The sequence below is a fragment of the Lonchura striata genome, chromosome 14 (assembly GCF_046129695.1).
Source record: "Lonchura striata isolate bLonStr1 chromosome 14, bLonStr1.mat, whole genome shotgun sequence".
Lineage (NCBI taxonomy): Eukaryota > Metazoa > Chordata > Aves > Passeriformes > Estrildidae > Lonchura > Lonchura striata.
Genome location: NC_134616.1, coordinates 4485255 through 4506377, shown reverse-complemented (window position 1 = coordinate 4506377; position 21123 = coordinate 4485255). Strand labels below are relative to the sequence as shown.

General features: G+C 45.4%; 2 protein-coding genes across 5 annotated transcripts in view; one reads left to right on the top strand and one right to left on the bottom strand.

Annotated features, from left to right (window-relative positions):
- Positions 1-8361, bottom strand: part of RPS6KA6 (ribosomal protein S6 kinase A6) — a 37032-nt gene extending 28671 nt beyond the window's left edge. For 2 of the 3 annotated variants that reach the window (XM_021543897.3, XM_021543898.2), the window contains exons 1-2: positions 8228-8361; positions 262-321 (exon numbers count right to left, since the gene is read on the bottom strand). In XM_021543897.3, the coding sequence (XP_021399572.2) occupies positions 262-321; positions 8228-8302 (135 nt within the window). In that variant the 5' untranslated portion in view covers positions 8303-8361. Of the gene's footprint in view, positions 1-261; positions 322-5956; positions 7927-8227 lie in introns of those variants that run through there. The other variant, XM_021543899.3, reaches the window with a different exon arrangement.
- LOC144247107 (uncharacterized) lies at positions 7726-11275 on the top strand. 2 transcript variants are annotated; one of them, XM_077786483.1, is made up of 2 exons: positions 7726-7784; positions 10165-11275. In XM_077786483.1, the coding sequence occupies exons 1-2, from the start codon at positions 7740-7742 to the stop codon at positions 10462-10464; spliced, it is 345 nt and encodes a 114-aa protein (XP_077642609.1). In that variant the 5' UTR covers positions 7726-7739; the 3' UTR covers positions 10465-11275. The 2 variants fall into 2 exon arrangements, 1 of the variants encoding a protein (XP_077642609.1); XR_013340785.1 differs by lacking the exon at positions 7726-7784 and adding an exon at positions 8483-8565.
- Positions 11276-21123: the final 9848 nt, after the last annotated feature.

The window sequence follows — 21123 nt, the reverse complement described above, 5'->3', positions numbered from 1 at the left end:
AATCAGCAAATGCTCCCTCCAGCAAAGGGAATCTTTCCACAAAGCTGTGCCTCATGCAGCAGAGTTTCCAAACAACGTATTTACAGTCCCTACCCAGGTACTAATTTCCAAAGCCTTCTTTGAGACTTGGAGTCTCCTCAGATTTTGTTCAAATAAAATGATGGGTTCAGAAGTTATTAAAGAGCAGGGAAAGCATAGATTTTGCTGCAACAGGAGGTCATGCTAATGAGTGGCTGAAGTGAGGAGGAATCAAACACTTACGTGGTAGGAATATGGTTCACCTTCTTCCATAGGCTCATCTGCCATTTTAAGGCCATTTAGCTGCAGGGAAAAAAAGAAAAAACATCATTAAGACCCAGCAATTTCAAATTAATAAGAGTTCAAAATTCGACCAATTTACATTTCAGAGCACACAAGTGAGAACTGGTGGTGGGGTTGATCTAATTTAAAGCTGTAGTTTCAAACAAACACTACTACTCAGTAGTTATATTTAGCATCTCCCTTATGTATCATTTAGCATCTCCCTTTGTAAATGCCATCATTATTATTATTATGCCAGTGTTATTTAATTGGGATTAATTTAAAACTCCTTTAAAAGCTAGATACCACTCCTACAAGATGACACTAATGCAGAATTCCTCAGTTATGCATGAAACTTATGCTGCCAGATGCTTTTCAGAAACCTAGAGTCTTCTAAGGAAAATTAATTTGCAGTTTAAAGAGAAAAGATGCAAAAGTGATTCCAAGCCTTTTTGAAAATATCAAGCCCACAGCTGCAGTAAAAAAAAAAAAATTAAACTTAGTTTAAGCACTAAGTCACAAATAATTCAGTGCTGAAACTAAAAAAAACCCAAAAAACAAACCAAAACCCAGAAATATGAAGGACATGCTCTGTTCAGACATGCAAAGCAGTCATTAAAAACTGGAAATACCTGACAAAAATGAGTGAATGCTGTTATGGATTTTTCTAGTAATGATTGCTAATTTATTTATACATTAATTGTTCAGCATCTCTATATGGCACAGATATCACACTAATATACTAACTACAAACGACATAGGAAAACTCAAACTTTTCTTTCTGAAAACCAAGTTGAACCAATTAAACTCTTAGGCTGGGTAATGACTTTTTTCCTTGTACTTCTGAATTTTTCTAAAATCCCGGAACACAGTGCTGCTGTCAGCATGGGACTTGGTAAAACACAGGACTACAAAGAAATGCCCCCCAGATTCCTCTGCTCAGAACCAAACCCGGAATCTGGAGGAACTGGTGGGGCTGCAGGGCCAGGTTTGTACCACGACTGTGTCACCAGGCAAACCCTCAACCACTTCCACTGCTGCTACACACTCCTGGTTTGGAGTAGAGCTTTTAAGAGTTAATTCACAAATTAATGCTTTTGATAAAATTAAATCTCCAATTTTTGTAGCAAGATACTGGCACTTATTTTTGGATTATATTCTCACTGAGGGGAAAAAAATTTAAAAATACAAAACAGAAAAACAGATCAAGGAAGTAGCATAAAGCTTCATTTATTTTCACTCCACAAGTTTCTATTTATCATAACTCGGTTTAACCAATGGTACCTCTAACCCATGCCCATCATTCATTTCTCATGTGTTTCCACCCTTACTCTAATGGCCAAAAATCACTCCTGCATTACCCTGGATCCAGAAACCAAAGTTGCTCATTTGCTACATAACTTATTTCTTTTTTTGCATTTTTTTTTCTCAAATTAGACAGTAGGAGGGACAAGACACTCACTATGGTTGTTATTGTACAAATGAACTGAATAAATCCAGCAGTAACACCAAAGTTCAGCCCAGCTCTGACCTCCAACCTTATTTTGATGCAATTTCTTTTCACAACACTATAAATTACATTCAAGTGTGAACCAATGTGAAGTTCACCAAAATTGACCAAAAAACTTATTTGGAATTAGAAATAAACTTGGTTTCTACTTCTGATGCTCAGAAATGTAATAACATTGTTCCTTCATGGACTTCAATGTGATTTTATTGTGCATTTCACCATTTCTTTCTGTAAAGATGAGCAACATTTTCCAAGTTTTGTCACTTAAATTTAAGTTCCAGAACCAACACTACCAGGCAGAAGAACTGTAGATACACTGAAAACAATAGAGATACAAAAAATGGGGCTGGGATGGGGCTTTGGACCCAAAATCAATGTGTTATTTAATCTAGGTTGTTCCTGAGAACACCATTTAACGTAATTCCAACTTGCTGGCAAATCAACTACACTAAGCTATTTGATTTTTATGGCAGGTAATCATCTTAATTAACAATTTCCTATCATACACTTTTCCTCTTCACTGTTACTCCTTGGTTTGTGTTTGTTTTTTCCTGTCCACTCTCTCTGTACTGGTACAGACTGGGACACCTGCCAATTTCTAGTCCAAAGAATATGATGTTCAAGGGCATGAATCTGCTTTTATTGCTTGATACATACAAATACATTTTTGCCATATTTGTTTGTGAATCCTGGTCACTGTCCATTAAAAAAACACAAGGAACAAAAATCTGAAAACTTGTTGGCATACAACCCAAAGTCTGGTGGGTTGTTAAGTAATTCAGCTAAAAAAAGTTAATGACAAAAATCAAATCATTATTGTCTTGTACAGTCACTTAATTGGCCATGTTTCAATAACCAGAAGTTGGCAAAAAAGAAAAGTGACAGTTAATACTTACTTCCCACCTCTGTGGAAACCAGATACAAAATGCAGCTTCAACAGCCAAGTGAGGCTCCTTTTAATGATTTAAACATGAATATTTATGCACAAACATATAGAACAGAACAATTTTAACCTCTAAGTCATTACTTACTAAATATCTATGAATGCACAAATTTATTATTGAGAATTAAAAAGCACAGTTCCCTATAAAAAGAACAGGTGAAAGAAGCCAATACTGTGATTGTGAAGGAGATTCCTTCATCTTTCAGTCATTTTGCTGTTTAGTGCTGCTCGAGTCCTACAACTGAACATTTTAAATATTAACTCCCATGACAACACAAACTGAACTCAGGCATTTAGGCAAACATTGACGACACTTTCCAAACACACAATCTGGAAATAACACAAAGTACCCCATGTTATTGATTAGTAAAAAAAATAACAAAAGGAACTATGTAAATAGATGAGCTCAAAGGTTAGGTCAGAGCACCTGGCAGGTCAGACACTTTTGCAGAGGTGCAGGCTCAGGGTCCCAACTTGGCAGGGAGCAATGTGCCTCTGGATTAAACAGGGCCATGGATCCCATGGCTGGGACCATTCCTCTTACCAATATCCAAATATCCAAAGGGCTGCGAAAAGGCTTAATGACAATTGCACATGTTCTTCTTCTGATTAGTACAGCAGAAAAGAGAATTCCCAGTATTCCCAAAGATTGGAACCATCTTTTCTCCTCCCATATTAACGATGTTTACATGGCAAATGCCTGAGGACTTGGTGGGTCTACAGGTTTTGGTTGAAAGAAGCCAAGCAAAAGGTCAGCAAAAATGTCTAATCCCAGGAAAAGCAGTGGAAGATGTAAAGCAGGTGCATCCTGCCCTGGTTTTACATCTCTTTACTGAGGCATTCAAACAGAATTTTAAAAATTCTAGAAAAAACAGAACTGGGAATTTTATCATCATGCTATAATTAGAAGTGAAAAGCAGCATTCAGCACCACTCACCTAAAATCTTGTCTGGTTTCAAACAGGTAAAATTCTACCCAAGGGTAACCAAGAGCTCCTGTATCCTCCACAGCTCCTGCTTCCCTGGGCTCCATTTGGGAAGTTACTGGGGTGTTCCCAGAGCTGCACCTCAGATCTCCCACATGAACACGAGAATAAGCAGTTTTCTTCCCCACAAACAAAAGGAACCCTTCAACAGTTATTTCAAAATACTTCAGGGGAAGCTTACATCAGAAATCCCAATTACATCAAAAAGACTTTGAAAAAAAATATCCTGATAGGACAACCACATTTGTTCCTCATTTATTCTTAAGTACATCTATAGAGAGTTTGCATCATTAATTTAATTAGCAACACACTGGCCTACTGAGGATTTCCTGAGATAGGTTGGAGGAGTTTGAGGGTTCTGGGCACATCCACTCCCCACCTGCACAAACTCTGGGCCAGCCCCACTCCCTCAATTCCCCCCACAAAGGGAAGAGGCCTCTAAACTCCCTCACACTCTTGAATACACCAAGTGAAAAAGGGAGATAAAGCAATCTAAAACACCTGAAACCCATAATCAATTGCTAGGGAGAGCTACAGAGTTCTTTTCCTGTGGCAAATCATACATTCAAACAGGACACCAAACCTTCAGCAACATATAATTAGTGATTTTAAAAGAACATTTTGATCTTTCCCATTATCAGATCAAGGGAGAATTACGTGTGCCTCCACCAAGTTACAGCTCTGACAAGACACAAAGCTGACCCCAAGCACAGGGATCACTGAATTAGCAAACGACTTGAGATCTTTTCTTTCCTGCCTGGGTACATGATCTTAACTCCAGAATCAAAGGGCATAAAAGCAGCCAGTCTCTAAATCATGTTTGATGTCAGGCAATTCTGGAAAAGGGTATGATTTAAACTTGAGGAAAGCAATTATTTCAATTTTTTTTCTTAATGCAGAATTCTACCTATGATGAGTAAACAAATACCATCTTTGGATTTAGGGTTACTGTGAAGTGCCTCCACAGGAAGCAAGGTGAGCTACCTGGTTCCTGTCAGAGACCTCAGAATACTACAGGAGATTTCCAAAATCAATCTCAGAAGTGGTATACAAACCCACCTTCATTATTACTGTATTGCAGCACTTCTCAATGCATAAAGAGACTCATTGTTTTCCCTTTAAGAGCATTAATGTGCACACTTTTTTTTTTTTTTAAGGCAACTTGTTCTCCAAGACCTTTACAAAATCTGCACATTATTGCAAAGGCTGAGGGCACTCAAATTAGGGGCAATGTTTTACTTTCTCTCCTCAACAGAACACCAGCCGATTGTGGAGATTGTGAGGGATGCACTGAACTAGGTAGAGCTGAGTCATCCACGTCACTGCCAGTAATTACTCACAAAGGAGTTATGCAACTCCTAACACTGACAAAATTCAGTGGCCTTTCACAGACCGGGCTCAGAACGTGCTCCAGAGGATGGACTGAAAACACTGGCCAAAATCAAAGATGTATTTATTTCAACTGGCAAAGGCAGCAACTTATACACAACAGCAGCAGAGCTCAGCTCATGAAAAATCCTTTTGGAGGGCAGCAACTTTCAATGCAGCCCCGTTTTCCAGCAGAATACTTTAGTTTTCGGTCAATTTTTTTGTTTCAGCCTTGTCTCACTTGTCACAATCAGGCAATTAAGCAACTGGTTCCTGAAGTATTTATTGCAAAAATAAGTAGTTGAGAAGAGGTTGCATTTATGCAATTCACAATATTCATGTCTTGCAAACAGCAACAACATGTGCTTACAGCAATTACAGAGTTGTAAGTGCAATCCTCCCAGTTCAAGGGGCACAAAGTGCCCAAATTCCTGTACTCTGCCGAATTCCAACTCTGTATTTCAAATTCCAAATTTCTGTATTTCATTCAGCTGAGTCAGTAAAATGCTAATGTTTACATCCCTGATTCTTTGTAGACTGTAATTACATTTTCATAATCTACAACACTTGATTATGATCAACACTCTCATACCTATTTTTATTACCACGGAAATACTTATTAATCCAATATCCAGGGGGAAAAGAAGCTCACTGAATATTTGAAGCTTTAACAGAACAACATTGATCCTTCCTACCTAGGCTTAAGGAATTCCCAGAGTCACAAAACAGCTTCACAGGTGATACTGTCACAGGAATATAAACACACAAACAGCACAGTGCACAGCCCCAAATCTTCAGCACTTCAAAGACCCACCCCCCCAAAAACAAGGAAAAATAATTCAATCCTGACCTTCAATAACTTCTTCCAAAAGTTCATGTTGTTCTTGTGACCTGAAGCATGAAAATTTGTTTCCTACTTTCAAGATCACCTCCTTTCCTTGCCAGGTGTTTTTACTCCAAGTCAACACAAGTGCTACAGGAAATGCACTTACTGCTAATAACATAATCCTAAATTTAGTCAACAAGTAGAGTCCTCAGAGAAAACCATTCCTTGCATTTTTCCTCCTCTGCCACAGCTAATGGACAAGAGCACCAGAAGGCACAAGTTAATCTTCAAAATAAAAACCTATTTCACATTAGCTCTGTTGACTGTAGTTCCAGCAAGGCCAAGGTCAGAGATCTCTCAGCCTGCCAATACAAGGCTGTAATGAGTACTATGAGCTATACTTAATTCTGTGAAATTTAAGTGAAAGGCCACACTAAAATTCACTTTGACATAAAATACACCTTTGTTGAATCCCCAAGCCACGTGGATGTAAAAATCCAACAAGTGAGAAGTGCAGCACACCCCTGAGATCACTTATAGAAAGGGTTATGACAACACAAGTATTTGTTCTTGTAATTTGGGAACTTCACACTCAGCTTGAAGAAACTGGTTTGGCACAAATGGGCTCTAAGTGCTGCTGGCCAAACCTAAGGCAGACACAACAACCATTTAATCTCCTTTTAATCAGAGCACAACTGGAGGAGCTTTACACAAACCTTGAGAAATACAATTTAAAGAGTGACTGTTGCAAACAGCTGCCTTCAGGTGTTACACACACACACACAGCCCTTTCAGCTGGACACCCCTTTCCTGGGCTCTGCTGGTTCCCCTTGGTGGGGGGGGGGGGGCTTGTCCAGCCAAAAAACACCCAGGGATGCACATCCAAGGTCAGCTGCAACACTCTACACTTCATTATTTAACCACTGATACATCATAATTTCCTAACATTTTCTAAAGAACTGATCATCAGGACCAAGAAAGTTCTCAGACCTTCACTAAGTTTCATATGTCAATTATAATAAATTGCTTTTACAAAGAATATGAACAAATAAAACTTAATACTTCTGCTGACTTTGTTATCTGATGCATATCCAGTAATTATAGTATTTGGCAGTGGTACTAAAATCCCAATATTAAAAGCACTAAGAAATTAGGCGTTTTTTTTTTTGCTTTCCATTTTTATCAGGGAAAAAAATTTCAACAAGACAAGGACATCCTTTCACTCTTGCACATTTTGTACTTTGAGATGGCTTTGCTAGAGACCCTTTTCACTTGCAGTAAGAGTCTAGTGCACGACAGAAAGCAAGTCTGACCAGTTTTAAGCAACTTTGTTTAGATAACATCTTTTGTGTGTCTAACAGACCTAGGTGTAATCTTTTATTTGTCATAGCTGACGATACCTGATACGCAACCCTTCACTGCGCCGATTTCAAAGTGCAAGAGTTTTAATACTCGAGCACCACGTTCTGCTGAGACACAAGAATCATTGCAACAGAACCAGTTTTACCTTTTATTTTCTTTCAAATTGCATTTGCTCCCTGCTGATGAAGCACCTCGAGCACTCAGCAATACCTCGAAGTCGTTCCTTGTTCTTTAACACGTTTAAGCATCCAAACCTCAGCCAGGCACTCCTGGATATCTCTGCTCGTTGTGTTTATGATAATTAACGCAGAGTTAGTTATTCAACGTTTAAGCATCCAAACCTCAGCCAGGCACTCCTGCTTCTCTCAGGCCGTTGCGCGCACGGTAATTAATGCAGTTATTCCAGGAGAAGGCAAAGGGACCTCCGTAGTGCCAACCTACCTGGATGCGCAGCCCCATTAGCGCGAGCAAATTGCCAGCAGAACTTAAAGTAACTTTTCGCAGGAGCCGCGGCCATAAAAGCGAGTTTACAACCCCTGGGATGCTGCGTGGGGAGGGACACCTGTGACACCAAGCAGCCGGGAGGCGACACAAAGCGCGGGCCGTGACACGTGTGGAGGCAGCGGCACCGGCGCCCGGGGGCACGGCCGGGCCCGGGGCGGCGGCGGCGGCCGGGCCCGCGGGACGGCGGGGCCGGGCCGGGCCGGGCCGGGCAGGGCCGGGCCGGGCAGGGCGGGCGCGGGTCGCGGCCGTGCGCAGGCCGGGCGCCGGGGGAGGCGGGCGGGCTGAGGGGGCAGCGAGGCGAGGCCGGCGCGGCCCGGCGCGGAGGGGCCGCGGGGAGGCCGAGCGGGGCGCAGGTGCCGGCGGAGCGCGGAGCCGGCCCGCCCCGTTCATCCCCCCCCACCACCGCCACCTCTTCCGCCCCGCACTGACCTCGGCGCCGCTCACGTACAGCTCCATTTTGTGGCAGGGCTGCGGCTCGTCGTCCAGCGGCGCGCACGGCACCATGTCCCGGCTGTGGGGCCGCGGCGGCTCGGCCGCTGGCGGGGGCCGTGCGGGGCGGCGCGGGGCCGGGCGCGGGGCGCGGAGCGGAGCGCGGGGTGCGGGCGCTGCCGGCCGGCGGGGGCGGCGCCGCGCTGCGCTGCCCCGCGCACGCCCCCAACATGGCGGCGCGCGGGGGCGGGGCCTGCGCCGCACCGCGGTGACGTCAGGGCGGGACGGAGAATCCCCTGCATGGGGAGGGGGGATGACGCGCGGTGACGTCACCGGGAGTGCGGGCGGCGCGGCGCTGAGGGGGAGGGGGGATGAGGGGTTGGGGATGAGGGGTTGGGGATGGAGGGGTTGGGGATGGAGGGGTTGGGGATGGAGGGATTGGGGATGGAGGGGTTGGGGATGAGGGGTTGGGGATGAGGGGTTGGGGATGAGGGGTTGGGGATGGAGGGATTGGGGATGAGGGATTGGGGATTGAGGGATTGGGGATGTAGGGATTGGGGATGGAGGGATTGGGGATGAGGGATTGGGGATGGAGGGATTGGGGATGAGGGGTTGGGGATGAGGGATTGGGGATGGAGGGATTGGGGATGAGGGGTTGGGGATGAGGGGTTGGGGATGGAGGGATTGGGGATGAGGGATTGGGGATGGAGGGATTGGGGATGAGGGGTTGGGGATGAGGGGTTGGGGATGGGATGGAGGGATTGGGGACGAGGGGTTGGGGACGAGGGGTTGGGGATGAGGGGTTGGGGATGGAGGGATTGGGGATGAGGGGTTGGGGATGAGGGGTTGGGGATGGGATGAGGGGTTGGGGATGAGGGGTTGGGGATGAGGGATTGGGGATGAGGGATTGGGGATGAGGGGTTGGGGATGAGGGGTTGGGGATGAGGGGTTGGGGATGGAGGGATTGGGGATGGAGGGATTGGGGATGGGATGGAGGGGTTGGGGATGAGGGGTTGGGGATGAGGGATTGGGGATGAGGGGTTGGGGATGGAGGGATTGGGGATGGAGGGATTGGGGATGGAGGGATTGGGGATTGAGGGATTGGGGATTGAGGGATTGGGGATGAGGGGTTGGGGATGGAGGGATTGGGGATGGGATGAGGGGTTGGGGATGAGGGGTTGGGGATGAGGGGTTGGGGATGAGGGGTTGGGGATGGAGGGATTGGGGATGAGGGGTTGGGGATGAGGGATTGGGGATGAGGGATTGGGGATGAGGGGTTGGGGATGGAGGGATTGGGGATGAGGGGTTGGGCATGAGGGGCTGGGGATGAGGGGTTGGGGATGAGGGATTGGGGATGAGGGGTTGGGGATGAGGGGTTGGGGATGAGGGGTTGGGGATGAGGGATTGGGGATGAGGGATTGGGGATGGAGAGATTGGGGTTGAGGGGTTGGGGATGAGGGATTGGGGATGAGGGGTTGGGGATGGAGGGATTGGGGATGGGATGGAGGGGTTGGGGATGAGGGGTTGGGGATGGGATGGAGGGGTTGGGGGTGAAGGACAGCTCTGAGGGGGATTGGGGATGGAGAGATTGGGGATGAGGGGTTGGGGATGGAGGGGATGCGGGTGTGGGACAGCTCTGAGGGGGATTATTGGGGTGGATGGATTGGGGGTGAGTGGCGCAGCATGAGGGGTATTGGGGATGAGGGACGGGGCTGAGGGAATTGGAGGAGAGACGAGACTGGGGACAGGTCTGAGGGCGATCAAGGCTGAGGGACCGGGGCTCAAGGCGATAAAAGGGCTGGGGATGAGGGACAGGATGGCCGGGACTGTCCGGGCTCAGCACTGAGCTCGGCCGGGCTCTTCCTCCCGCGGATCTGACTGAGGGGAGCGGAAAAAAGAAAAACCCAAAAGTTTCGTTCGGTTTTGTTTTTCCGGAGGCGCCAGGCGTGGGGACGGAAGCGCGGGCGGCGGGGAGGCGCAGCCCCGGCCGTGGGAAGGAGAAGGAGAAGGAGAAGGAGAAGGAGAAGGAGAAGGAGAAGGAGAAGGAGAAGGAGAAGGAGAAGGAGAAGGAGAAGGAGAAGGAGAAGGAGAAGGAGAAGGAGAAGGAGAAGGAGAAGGAGAAGGAGAAGGAGAAGGGAAGGAAGGAGCCGCCTGCTGACAGCGAGCCGCCCCGACGCCTTTGTCTGCGGGCGTGTTCGGAGAGAAGCACGGCAGCGCTGCAGAAGGAGCCTCCGTGAAAAAAAATAGTATTACCACCTCGCCGTTCGATTTTAGGAGCTGGAAGTCACTAGATGATACTGTCAAAAGTGTGTTTTTAAAGGATAGAAAGCTGCCTCAATGACAGTTTGTATTTGAATGTGCTGTATGATTTATCAATAAGCCCTGCCCTCTAGATAAAGCAAAGAAAGACTCAAACTATTCTTAACTGCCAAATAATTTCGATGAGATGAGCACAAAGAAGGAACAAGTTGGTGCACCCCATAGCTCAGACACTTTCCATCTTGATTTTTTTGGCTCAGGAATCAGTGAGTGCACAGACACGTGTAGGATGCTGTGCTGCTCCAGTCCTTGATTAGATCCGATTCCCAGTCCCCCAAAGCTGCCCATTCCCAGTTTCCCGTGGCTGAAGAGTTGCCTGTTGTGAATGTGTCTCTGCAGCCTCAGCCAGCTGGCATGTCAGCATTTCCATTGCAAGCCTATGTTTAAGGGACTGGAACTCAACCATGGAAGACAAATGTTTTGGAGTGTATACTGGGAATGTTTGTCCTTCAGAAAATAAAAATCAGGTGAGAAAATGGAGGAGCAAAGTCACAGGTAGTTAATTTCGAGAGGATTTATGATTTAAATATAGAATTGTTCAAGATGAGTCACTTTATTTTTGTTGTGCTAGGGACAACTTTGCAGGCTGTTGTTGCACACAGTCATATCCCAATGCCTCTACTTGTGACACTGGTGTGGCCAAATCCTATGTGGGATTAGATCTGTACATACTTCATCAGTGCCATCAAGCACTTAATTTAAATATAAATAAAATCAAGTGAGAAGTGATTTTCCAAGTTCTTGGAGTGCTCAACAGTAACTTGTGTCTAAAACTCCTGTGGCAGATGCTGTTTCCTGCATCTGACTTCTCCCATTGCTCCAAATAATAACAGGCTGCAAGCAAGCATTCTGCATCCCCAGGGATTTGAGAAGTTCAGAAGAAAGCAATAATTAAAGGAGTTAGGATTGTTATTTGTGTCAAAGGCTAGAAAAGGGAAATTATTATGTATGCAGATATAAGAAAAAGGAAATTCAGAATTTCTGTTACTCTAGGTCTCACAACAAAACAAGCAAAGGCATTCAATAAAAGGGCAACAATATGTCACTGAAATGTAAAAATTAGCAAGATCCCCCTCAAATGCTCTTACAGAGAACTAAACCATCAAAAATACATTAGCAAATCACTAATTTAGGGCCCCATGTCTTGGGTTTCAAATGAATATTTCCATATTATATACCTGGATATTTTATGCCCCTATTTCTAGAGCATCTAATCTGCCATAGGGGTATCAGATCTCATTTGGTGCACAGGTTTCAGCTGGGGGTATCACATCCCTGCAATGTTTGCAGCTGAATATTTCTGACATTTCAGCACCTTCATCTGTTCAGCAGGTTCTGCCCATTCCATCCCTCAGCAGGTCCTTGTAGGAGCAGCATGAGAACCTCTGAGGGACTTGGATTAGATGAAGAGTTCAAAATAATTTGTTTCTTAATATAGATCACTTCAAAATTAATTCTACAGCATGGTAAAGTTGCTGGGAGTAGTATTTTTACTGAGCCTAATAGGAAAGGAACAAAAATAAAAGTAGCAATAGTATAGTAATAAATCAGATCTGCAGCCAAAATTCAGCTTGTTCAGTGTCAGTAACATGAAATCCCAGCACTCAGTTGTCCCTTTTATGCACCTGCAGCCACCTGACAGCATCCATACTTACTTTACTTATTCAATTTCCCTGAAAATCATCAATCACACACATGAACAGTTTATTTATGAATTTTTAAAATCCCTGCACATTTCCTGCACGTCATTGCCAGCAGGACTCTTCTCAGAAAGGCCAATTACAGACTGACGTTCCCTCTCCAGTTTTCTGGTAATCTGTAGCTACCCTAAACAAGATTATTTCAGAAGAATCCTGTAAATTTTGTGTTCATTCACCCAGCAAGTTTTCCAGGAAAGTAAAAACAAAAATACTTAGCAGAGCTTTCTCTGGTAGCTCTGGAAGAGCTCAGGAAGGAGACTGCAAAAAGCAAAATCTGAGGGAACTGCCCTTGCTTGTTTCATTCTGCTTTTACAACTCTGGTCAGGTCCCTGGAAGGGAACAGGTACAAATTTGGCTTTGGGGATTCATCTCAAGGCAAGCTGAACTCTAGGATTGATTGTGAAGCTGGTTTGGGGGATACAGTTAATTCCTCAGGGCGAGTTCATTCCAGTTCATCATCATTTCACCTTTAGTCTGTTGTACAACGAGTTCAGCACATTTCCAGAGTCAGAGCAGCACAGCCCTTCCCTGTTGTGGGGATGAATGCTCGTGGGTACAAAGCACGTCCTGTTCGTGCCACTCCTGTCCTATGAGGAGGAAAAACAACTGTCCTGATGCAACAAAAATGTGTCCTCGTATCCTTGAGTCCCTGCCAGGACTGCTCCAGAGGAGGGACTGCTTCACACAGAGCCTGGGGAACTTCCTGCGGCCCAGTGGGACAGCTGCAGCCTCTAAAATGTGTAAATCCTCTACTTTCCTACACAGACAAAATTGCTCGGGTCCTAGGGAGGTAAATACAGCAAAATTTTCATCATTTTAGACACTGATATCCCAATACCAAACATCTGTATACAGAATAAGTTATGAAACAGCATCATGACAAAATCTCCCATCAATGCTGTTAGTGTGAATATGAAGCACGAATGTGAGAGTCCATATCCCGCCCTGCATATTCTGATATTTAAAATATGCACCTAAGCCAAGCTCATGTACGTGCATTCACAGAGATGTGGTATCAAATACAAACAGTGTGAACTCGTTAACCAGTTTATTGTGTGCTTTGCCCCACAGTGTGAAGGAAGAGGAGTCACTCACACAAGGGAGCAGCCAGAGCCTCTCTGTTGTGGTTATGTCAGAGTGCAAAGTGTGAGGGAAGAGGCCCATGCTGAGTCCCTCACTCAGCTTCATTTTATTTCCCCATCTCATCTTTGTGCTTCTGTAGCAAGGTTTTAAAAGCTCACTTAGGGATAAAAAAAGGAAGCCAATTGGGAGATGATGCTCCCAGATCAACACCTTAAGAAAGATTTACTATTTCATTCTCACCGTCAAAGCAAACATATTTTGGGGCATATTTTGGAACCACAGGACAGACTTAGCAGCAAATTCTGCCACATTTGTCCAAAATGAGCTTAAGAAATATCTCAGCCATATGGAAAATACAATGAATTTATGTCTGCTGATCACAGTGCTTTGACAGTAGGAGATGAAAACTGCAGATAGGCACAGTGAATGAAGATCCTACTAGACTTTTTCATGCTTGTATATACTTGTTTTCACTTAAAACCTTTTAGTTTTCCTTCATTTTGAAATACATTTTGCAGTCAAGTATCCTATAGTTTATATTTTCCCCCCAAAACTGAGTGAATGCTAAAAACCAGCCAACTGACACATCTCAGTTCTTCTCTATCCTCAAAGAAAAATATAAATTAAAGATGCAGTATCCTCCCTCCACACTGGCCAGGAAAGCAGATGCCAGACAGAACCTACAAATAGGGTAAGTAATAGCTAAAAATACAGCTCCAGATTTGTGTTCAGGCTCAAGCAATTCAGGTTTCATAAACCAAGGGTGAGATCTTGCACAGAACTGTCTTGTGGGATGTTTCTTCCATCAGTTCGCCAAAGTTTTCCAGAATATCTACAATTACAGTGACTGTAACACCTCACAAATTCCATCCTTATCCCCATAGTACCTCACACTGAGCCAGGTGCTTAGCTGGATCTGGTGTTCCCTGGCTTTATATTGCAAGGGAGAGGGAATAATCCCCCTGGGCACATTTGGGATTTCACACAGGTGTATATCCCACCTCCACCCTCCCACCTGGCACTGCTCCATTCCCCCAGCTGAAAAGTGGGGAAATTCCTGTTTCTCTGCACATAATTTCACTGCTCATTTGGAACAAACATAAAATAGTTGGCAGTAATGTGCACAAATTACAAAGAGAAGGAAAGTAAGGAGCAGTCATCAGCTCCCCAGGTCCTGTGGGAAATGACAGGGGACACAGAGCACATCACAGGCTCACCAGGAGGGCACAGCAGGGATGGAGTAAGGGGGGGCTGGTGTTACACCATGAGTGGCACTGCAGGGGTGGACACCCAGGCTTTGTGGCCACTTTTGGAGTCTGAGCTTAGGAAAGCCCAGCAGAGACCACAGGAGTCCTGCAGCCTCCACGTGATGACTCAGGGAAAACCCCCTCAGGTTTGCCCAAGCTCCTCCTAAGGACTCATCAACAAGAATTTCTTTGGTAATTCATCTCTTTCCAAAAGCTACTGACGAAAACATGACCAACTGTATTTCTGATAGAAAATCCCAAGGTTAGCTGAGCCAAGTGCAGTCAGAAAACGTAATTAAATACTGAAATAAGTCACTGCAGCAGTGTGCATACAGCAACAGATGGCAAATCTACCACAAGCAATTGATCCTTTTTTAAAAAAAACTGACTCTCACATACTTTTGTCTTCTTCCAGAACTTGCTCCGGTATAGTTCTTCAAACCTGATTTATCCTTGAAGCTGAAACCAAGCTTGAAAACTCCAACTGGAATTCAGAGCAAATTTCGCCTCAGAGCGCAGAATAAACCACCATGATGTTCCAATATGCAAATGTATCAACAATGATGAATACTTAAGGGATTGATTGCATCCAAAATCATCGTGCTCTCCATCTTCAGGGTAGTTCTTGTGACAGCAGAAGGTGTTACTTCTGCAGTGAGAGAGAGCCAAAGATGTTGCCAGTGCCTAACTTTAGCTAGGAGCCCACATACCATGCCTCAAACCAGTATCCTAATCATCCCAGGTGAAAATTCTTCCCATTTTGGAAGATTATAATTAACTTCCTACTGAGCCATGCTTAGAAAAATGCCTCAACCTGAAAGATTAAATAGGAACTTAGTATCTGTCAGAAATAATTCAGCAGTAGCTGTTTGTGTCTTGCAGTATAGAGATACTGATTTAAAATTATATATTTAGAAGTTGTTTTCTCCTTATTGTGTAACAAAAGGACTTGACTGGATGAGTAATAGCTGCACTGCTGGAGCAGAGAGGAGGTCGTGAATGCCACTTGAGGGATATCAGTTTGGCTCTTCAGATAATTGCAGCAGTGAGTGCTGCAAGGGTCCCCACTGCTGGAAGGACAGACATCCACACCCTGCCACCCCTGCTGCTCTGGGGCTCCTGGGGGCCACCACAACTCCACTGATATTTCTTCTCCACCACAATCAAGGTTATTTCCCAGCCGTCTTGACTTTGCTCCCGCTCCAATTGGGGCACAACTTGACTCATCAGTTCTTTATTTGGAACACACATCACATTTCTGCATTTCATCAGTTCTGCTCCCACTGAGGTCACTCATTTGTGGCCATTCAATACTTCCTGCAAGTGCCCAGCTCTCAGTTTCACCTTTTCCCACTGCCCTGAGTCTGGAGCCACTCTTCAGCCAGGGATGCTCTTTGTAGCCCTGTGACTTTGGCTCAGCAGGACACAAGCTGAGCACATTCTGGAATATGTTTCAGAATCAGTCTCTTGAGCCCAACTTCTTTTTCCATTAAGTCTGGTGACAATATTCATAATAATTTCAATGGGAGCATGATAATTCTGTAAGTAATTGCTATCAGGAATTTAATTTAAACCTCATTTGACTGACATTTCTTGTTTGCAAGATATCTATTTTAGGAACAATGTCTTGCTAGTATATCTCTCTTCATCTTAGTCATGACTGATAAGAGAATAATAATCTCAACCACTTTTCTTTTCCTGCATAATGGCTTTACTGCATTTTTTACATAGCAAACACACAAGAATAGAAACAATTAGACAAATAACAGTATTATATGGAGATGAGCAGGTAAGTGACTAGAACTAACTTGAAACTCTTTACTAGGCTGAGAAGCCTTTGGAACCACAACGGGGCTGCTGAAAAGACTAAGGAACGATGCAATTGCCTCTAACTCGTGTTTCCCTCAGCTGGGCTCACCAGGTGTGTTAAATACAGAATGTCAACGTGCCAGAACTCCAGTCTGCTCCTGATTTCACTGCCAGAAAGACACTGAGGGCATGTCCAGGGAAGGGAATGGAGCTGGGGAAGGGGCTGGAGCACCAGAAGCAGTCAGGGAGCTGGGGGGGCTCAGCCTGGAGAAAAGGAGGATCAGGAGGGACCTTGTGGCTCTGCACAGCTCCTGACAGGAGGGGACAACCGGGGAGGGGTCGGGCTCTGCTCCCAGGAACAGGGACAGGACAAGGGGAAATGGCCTCAAGCTGCACCAGGGGAGGCTCAGGCTGGACAGCAGCAGGAATTTCTCCATGGAAAGGGTGCTCAGGCCTTGGCAGGGGCTGCCCATGGAGCGCCCATCCCTGGAGGTGTCCAAGGAATGCCTGGATGTGACACCCAGTGCTTTGAGCTGGGTGACAAGGTGGGGATCAGTCCCAGGCTGGATTCCATGATCCCAGAGGTCTTTCCCAGCCTCAGGGGTTCTGGGATCCTGTGCTGCTCTGCAGGAGTTCACTGCCCATCCTCCAACACTATCCAATAGCACAGCACCACCAGCAAAGTCAACGCTGTCCCAGTCACATCCAGGACAAATCTGAAGCAGCAATTTCCAGGCAATGGATCTTTAATCAGTGTCTTTCCTACAGGGAAATGCCACAAAACACTTTGCAGGTCATTACCTTGTCCTTAATAACCAACAGCAGCCACGGGGCAGCCAAGTGCTGAGTAAGGAGGGACAGGGCTCACCACCACCAGTTCTTTGTCATATTTCCTCCTTCGCTGTAAATCTACAGGGACAAGCAATGATGAAGAGTCTTCAACAAGTTGGATTTGACACTGAAAGAGTTGCTTCTCCTGTCACTGAGGAGCTGTCACAGGCATTGATGGAGCTGTGGCAGAATAGATGAAAGTGGTAAAAAAAAAAATGACAGAAGAGCAGACTTTCAGTGATCAGGAAAAAATCCAGTCCATGCTGTGTGAGAGGCAGATCCTCACCGCCCTTAATGGGAGGGTTTTTAGTAGATGCTGTGAATTGGCTTCAGTGAGAAGCAGGAGCACTCAATGGAGGAAACATCTCACAGGATGAGGTCAGACTTGTAAAGAATGGCTCTAACCCACAGCCCAGCCCAGCAGCAGAGCCAGACATGCAGAAATCACCTGTAAACAGCAAGGAGAATTCTGGTGGGGTACCTCAACGTCCCTAACAAAGCTACAAAAGCTCAGCTCCAGCCTATGTTTCACCAGTTGGTGCCCTTTAGAAGCAAGTTCAAATAATGTAATTCTGAACATCAATATTTACCTTGTAAAAGGAGGAGGAACAACCTTTGATTTTTCTTTCTGCAACAAACACAGTGTGGTATCACCCCTGGAAGGTGGAAGGCCAGCAAAAAGCACCAGGGCAGGACTCTTCAAAAGAGGAGGATCTGCTTTTTTAATACAAAAAATCAATAAGCCTCACTTTTAAAATCTGTTAACAGTAATCTCAAGGAAAAAAGAAATAATGCTGGGTTTGTGTGGGAAGGAAGCAGATTTAAATCTCAAATGAATGACGTACCTTGTAATTACAGGAACCATTGAAAGAGATAGTCAGAATTAAAATACTTCCAATATTCACAGCAAAATATTACTTTAAAATTTTCAATTTAACTACACATAAACAGAAGCAGATGATCAAGGGCTGAAGTTCAAATTAACTCAAAGAAAGAAGTCAGCCTTGTTAAATGATATCTAAAATTGTCCCTGAGCTCAGCAGCGAGGTCTTGAGGCAGCGTGTGGCTGGGAGAGCAGCAACTTGGATTTACTGCGAGACTGTGCCTTTGTGAGAGCCACAACTGCCTTCCAACAATGCCTTTCACAAGCACATGAACTCTGAGAATGCTTCAAAATTTAAATTAGAACACCTTTCCAAATTTTCAATCACCAAACAATGGGTGATTAAGCACGATCATTAAGCTGGCAGCAACAGAAGTAATGTACTTCTTCCGTTATGACAAAGTCCTCATCGCTTAATGCATTTTAATAAGACAATTATAAAGTATTTTATGTTGCACCTAGCTATTAATATGGTTCTTTAGCACTCTAGGTGCAAGATGTTTTCACTCAGAGATGATTCCATCTGTATTAATGCTACAAATAAAACTATGAACCCATTTTATATCAATTAATGGCATTTTTTTGGACTCAATCAACCCAGTGGATTCAATTAATGGCATTTTTTACACCCAATGGATTCAACTAATGGCATTTTTTGAGTGAGGGAAATGATTACCTGAGCACAGAACCAGCAGGAGACCCTCAGACCCCTTAGATAAGGTTTTCACGGGATAAACACATGGTATCAATTTTCTGTACAGAACATTTTTCCATAAATATTTTCTCCACAAAGGATTTTTCCACCATAAAATGCCACACTGATTACTCAGCATTTCCCTCTGACTCCCCTCGTGTCACTCTGATGGATCTGCTGAACCCGCCGAGAGCTGCGGAAAGCTCAGGGGAGCCCAAAGTTGTCATTCCCTGTTTGCCTGCTTGTTTGTTTTAACTCCAACCCCGCGGTTCTGGCTTCCTCCAAATTCTCTTGGAGACTCTGGGAGTGCTTTTTCAGAGCTCTTGGCTCCTCACAGTGACACCTCTGCTTCATTCTGCTGCGTACAGCTGGAGAAACAGGGAGAGCTCCCTGCACACACCTTGGCTGCTGCTCCCATTCCTGGCACGGCCGTGGAACGGGCGAGGAGCTCTGGGGGCTCCTTGGGAGAAGTGGCTGCCAGAGCAGCTGTGCAGCTCAGCAGGGCTGAAATATTCCAGAGGAGGCACCAGGATGATCAGAGGGATGGAGCAGCTCTGCTGAAGGAAAGGCTGGGAGGGCTGGGGGTGTTCAGGCTGGAGGAGCGGTTTCATTGTGGCCTTCCAGCGCCACAGGGAAGATGGAGAGCCACCACGTGCCTGGACACAGGGGAATGGCTTCAGACTGCCAGAGGGCAGGGTTAGGTGGGTTATCAGCAAAATCTTCTTCTCTCTGAGCGGGCACAGGGTGCCCAGAGAAGCTGTGGCTGCCCCATCCCTGGAGGTGTCCAAGGCCAGGCTGGACGGGGCTCGGAGCAGCCTGGGCTGGTGGAAGTGTCCCTGCCCATGGCAGGGGAGGCACTGGATGGGCTTTAAGGTCTCTCCCACCCCAACCCATTCTGTGTCCTACAAACACCTCCCAAAGACCAGATTCCCTCCTCTATCCAGATGTTTGTGAGCTGGAAATCACGCTCTGAACTTTTACATGTGTCTTTAACCCCTCACTGACCAGCAGGTTGGTCAGCCTGAAACACACATATAATCATCAATGGTTATATTGTAAATTGCAATACACCTTGAGGCAGTGCAAGGAGTCACCCAAAAAGCGTAAATTAAAGTTATCAAAGGTCAGATCTTGACATGAGAAAGCTGGAATGACTCAGTTTATCCAGAGCATGAGTGGGATCTGTTCAAGCTCTCATGCATTGAAATAAGAAATGCTTCCAGCAAAAATACTTGTCATTGTAAAACTTTTAGGATATGAAGAAAAAAAGAGTAACTTAACATTATTAGTAGATAAGAGTAAAAAAACTTTTAACACCTCTTAAGCAGGGGATTTTCTAATGGATTGTATTTTATTTTTTGCTTATTACTACACTTTGCTTTTAATACAAATCATAGTTTTGTGCACAGGTTTTCCTTTCCTTGCATGTATTCCACTTCTAAAACGTTCCAGTGAAAAGTCCACAATATGCAGCTCATAGTGAGGCTTGAAGCAAACAAACAAAAAAAGGTTGGGTTTTATTTTTTTTCCTTATTGAGCTAAAAATCACCCGTCATGCCAGCCCACAGCTCCTCCCACGGGCAGCGCCGTCAGCGCTCGCACATCCCGCGCCGCTTCCCTGGGTGACACCGGGTGACACTTCAGGTGACTGCTCTGAGCCTTTGGAAGGGCCAGCCAGGGCCAGCCCTCACAGCCCAGCGTTGCTGTGCTCTGCTCCCATTCCCAGCTGCTCCTCCTCTGTCCCCCTAGATGTCCATGGCGGACACTCTGAGCGTTCCCAAATCTTCTCCTCGTTCTGCCGCTTTCCCTCCTCCATGGTGCACTTGGTGTCCCAGTTTAACCTTTGGAACCTGCAGTTCCAAAGGTTATGCAGCTGGATTGGTCCAGTTCCCTTCCTGCTGTGGCCACCTGAGGTTACCACGCCCAAGGGATGGATGAAAGGAAGATTTCACAGAATCCTCTGGGCTGGAAAAGAGCTCTGAGGCATCGAGTCCAGGCTTTGGCTGATGTGTGGTCCTGGATCTTGGATCCCCCCTCTAAGTCCAGATCATGATGGTGGCAAAAGTGGGAGGCCACAAATCCAAGCTTTTATTTTAACTCTGTTCTTAGTGTATTTTACAGCTCGTTTTGGGCTAAAACATGGAAAGCTCTGCACTGCCCAAGCTGGGCTCATGCCAGGCCTCAGGATTTGGGTGAGTGTTCCCCTTACTGGAGAAGCCCAAAGCAGGAGTTTGGGAACTCTGCATCTCCAGGCACTTCCTGTCATTGCTGCACCTGCAGAGCTGCTCCAGGATGGGTGACCTGTGTGTCCCTGTCCCCACCCCTCTCCA

Coding starts and splice junctions, on each gene's coding strand:
- LOC144247107 (XM_077786483.1), top strand. CDS start 7,740: ATGCGCAGCCCCATTAGCGCGAGCAAATTGCCAGCAGAACTTAAA. Junction 7,785..10,164: donor AATTGCCAGCAGAACTTAAA/GTAACTTTTCGC, acceptor GTTTTTCCGGAG/GCGCCAGGCGTGGGGACGGA.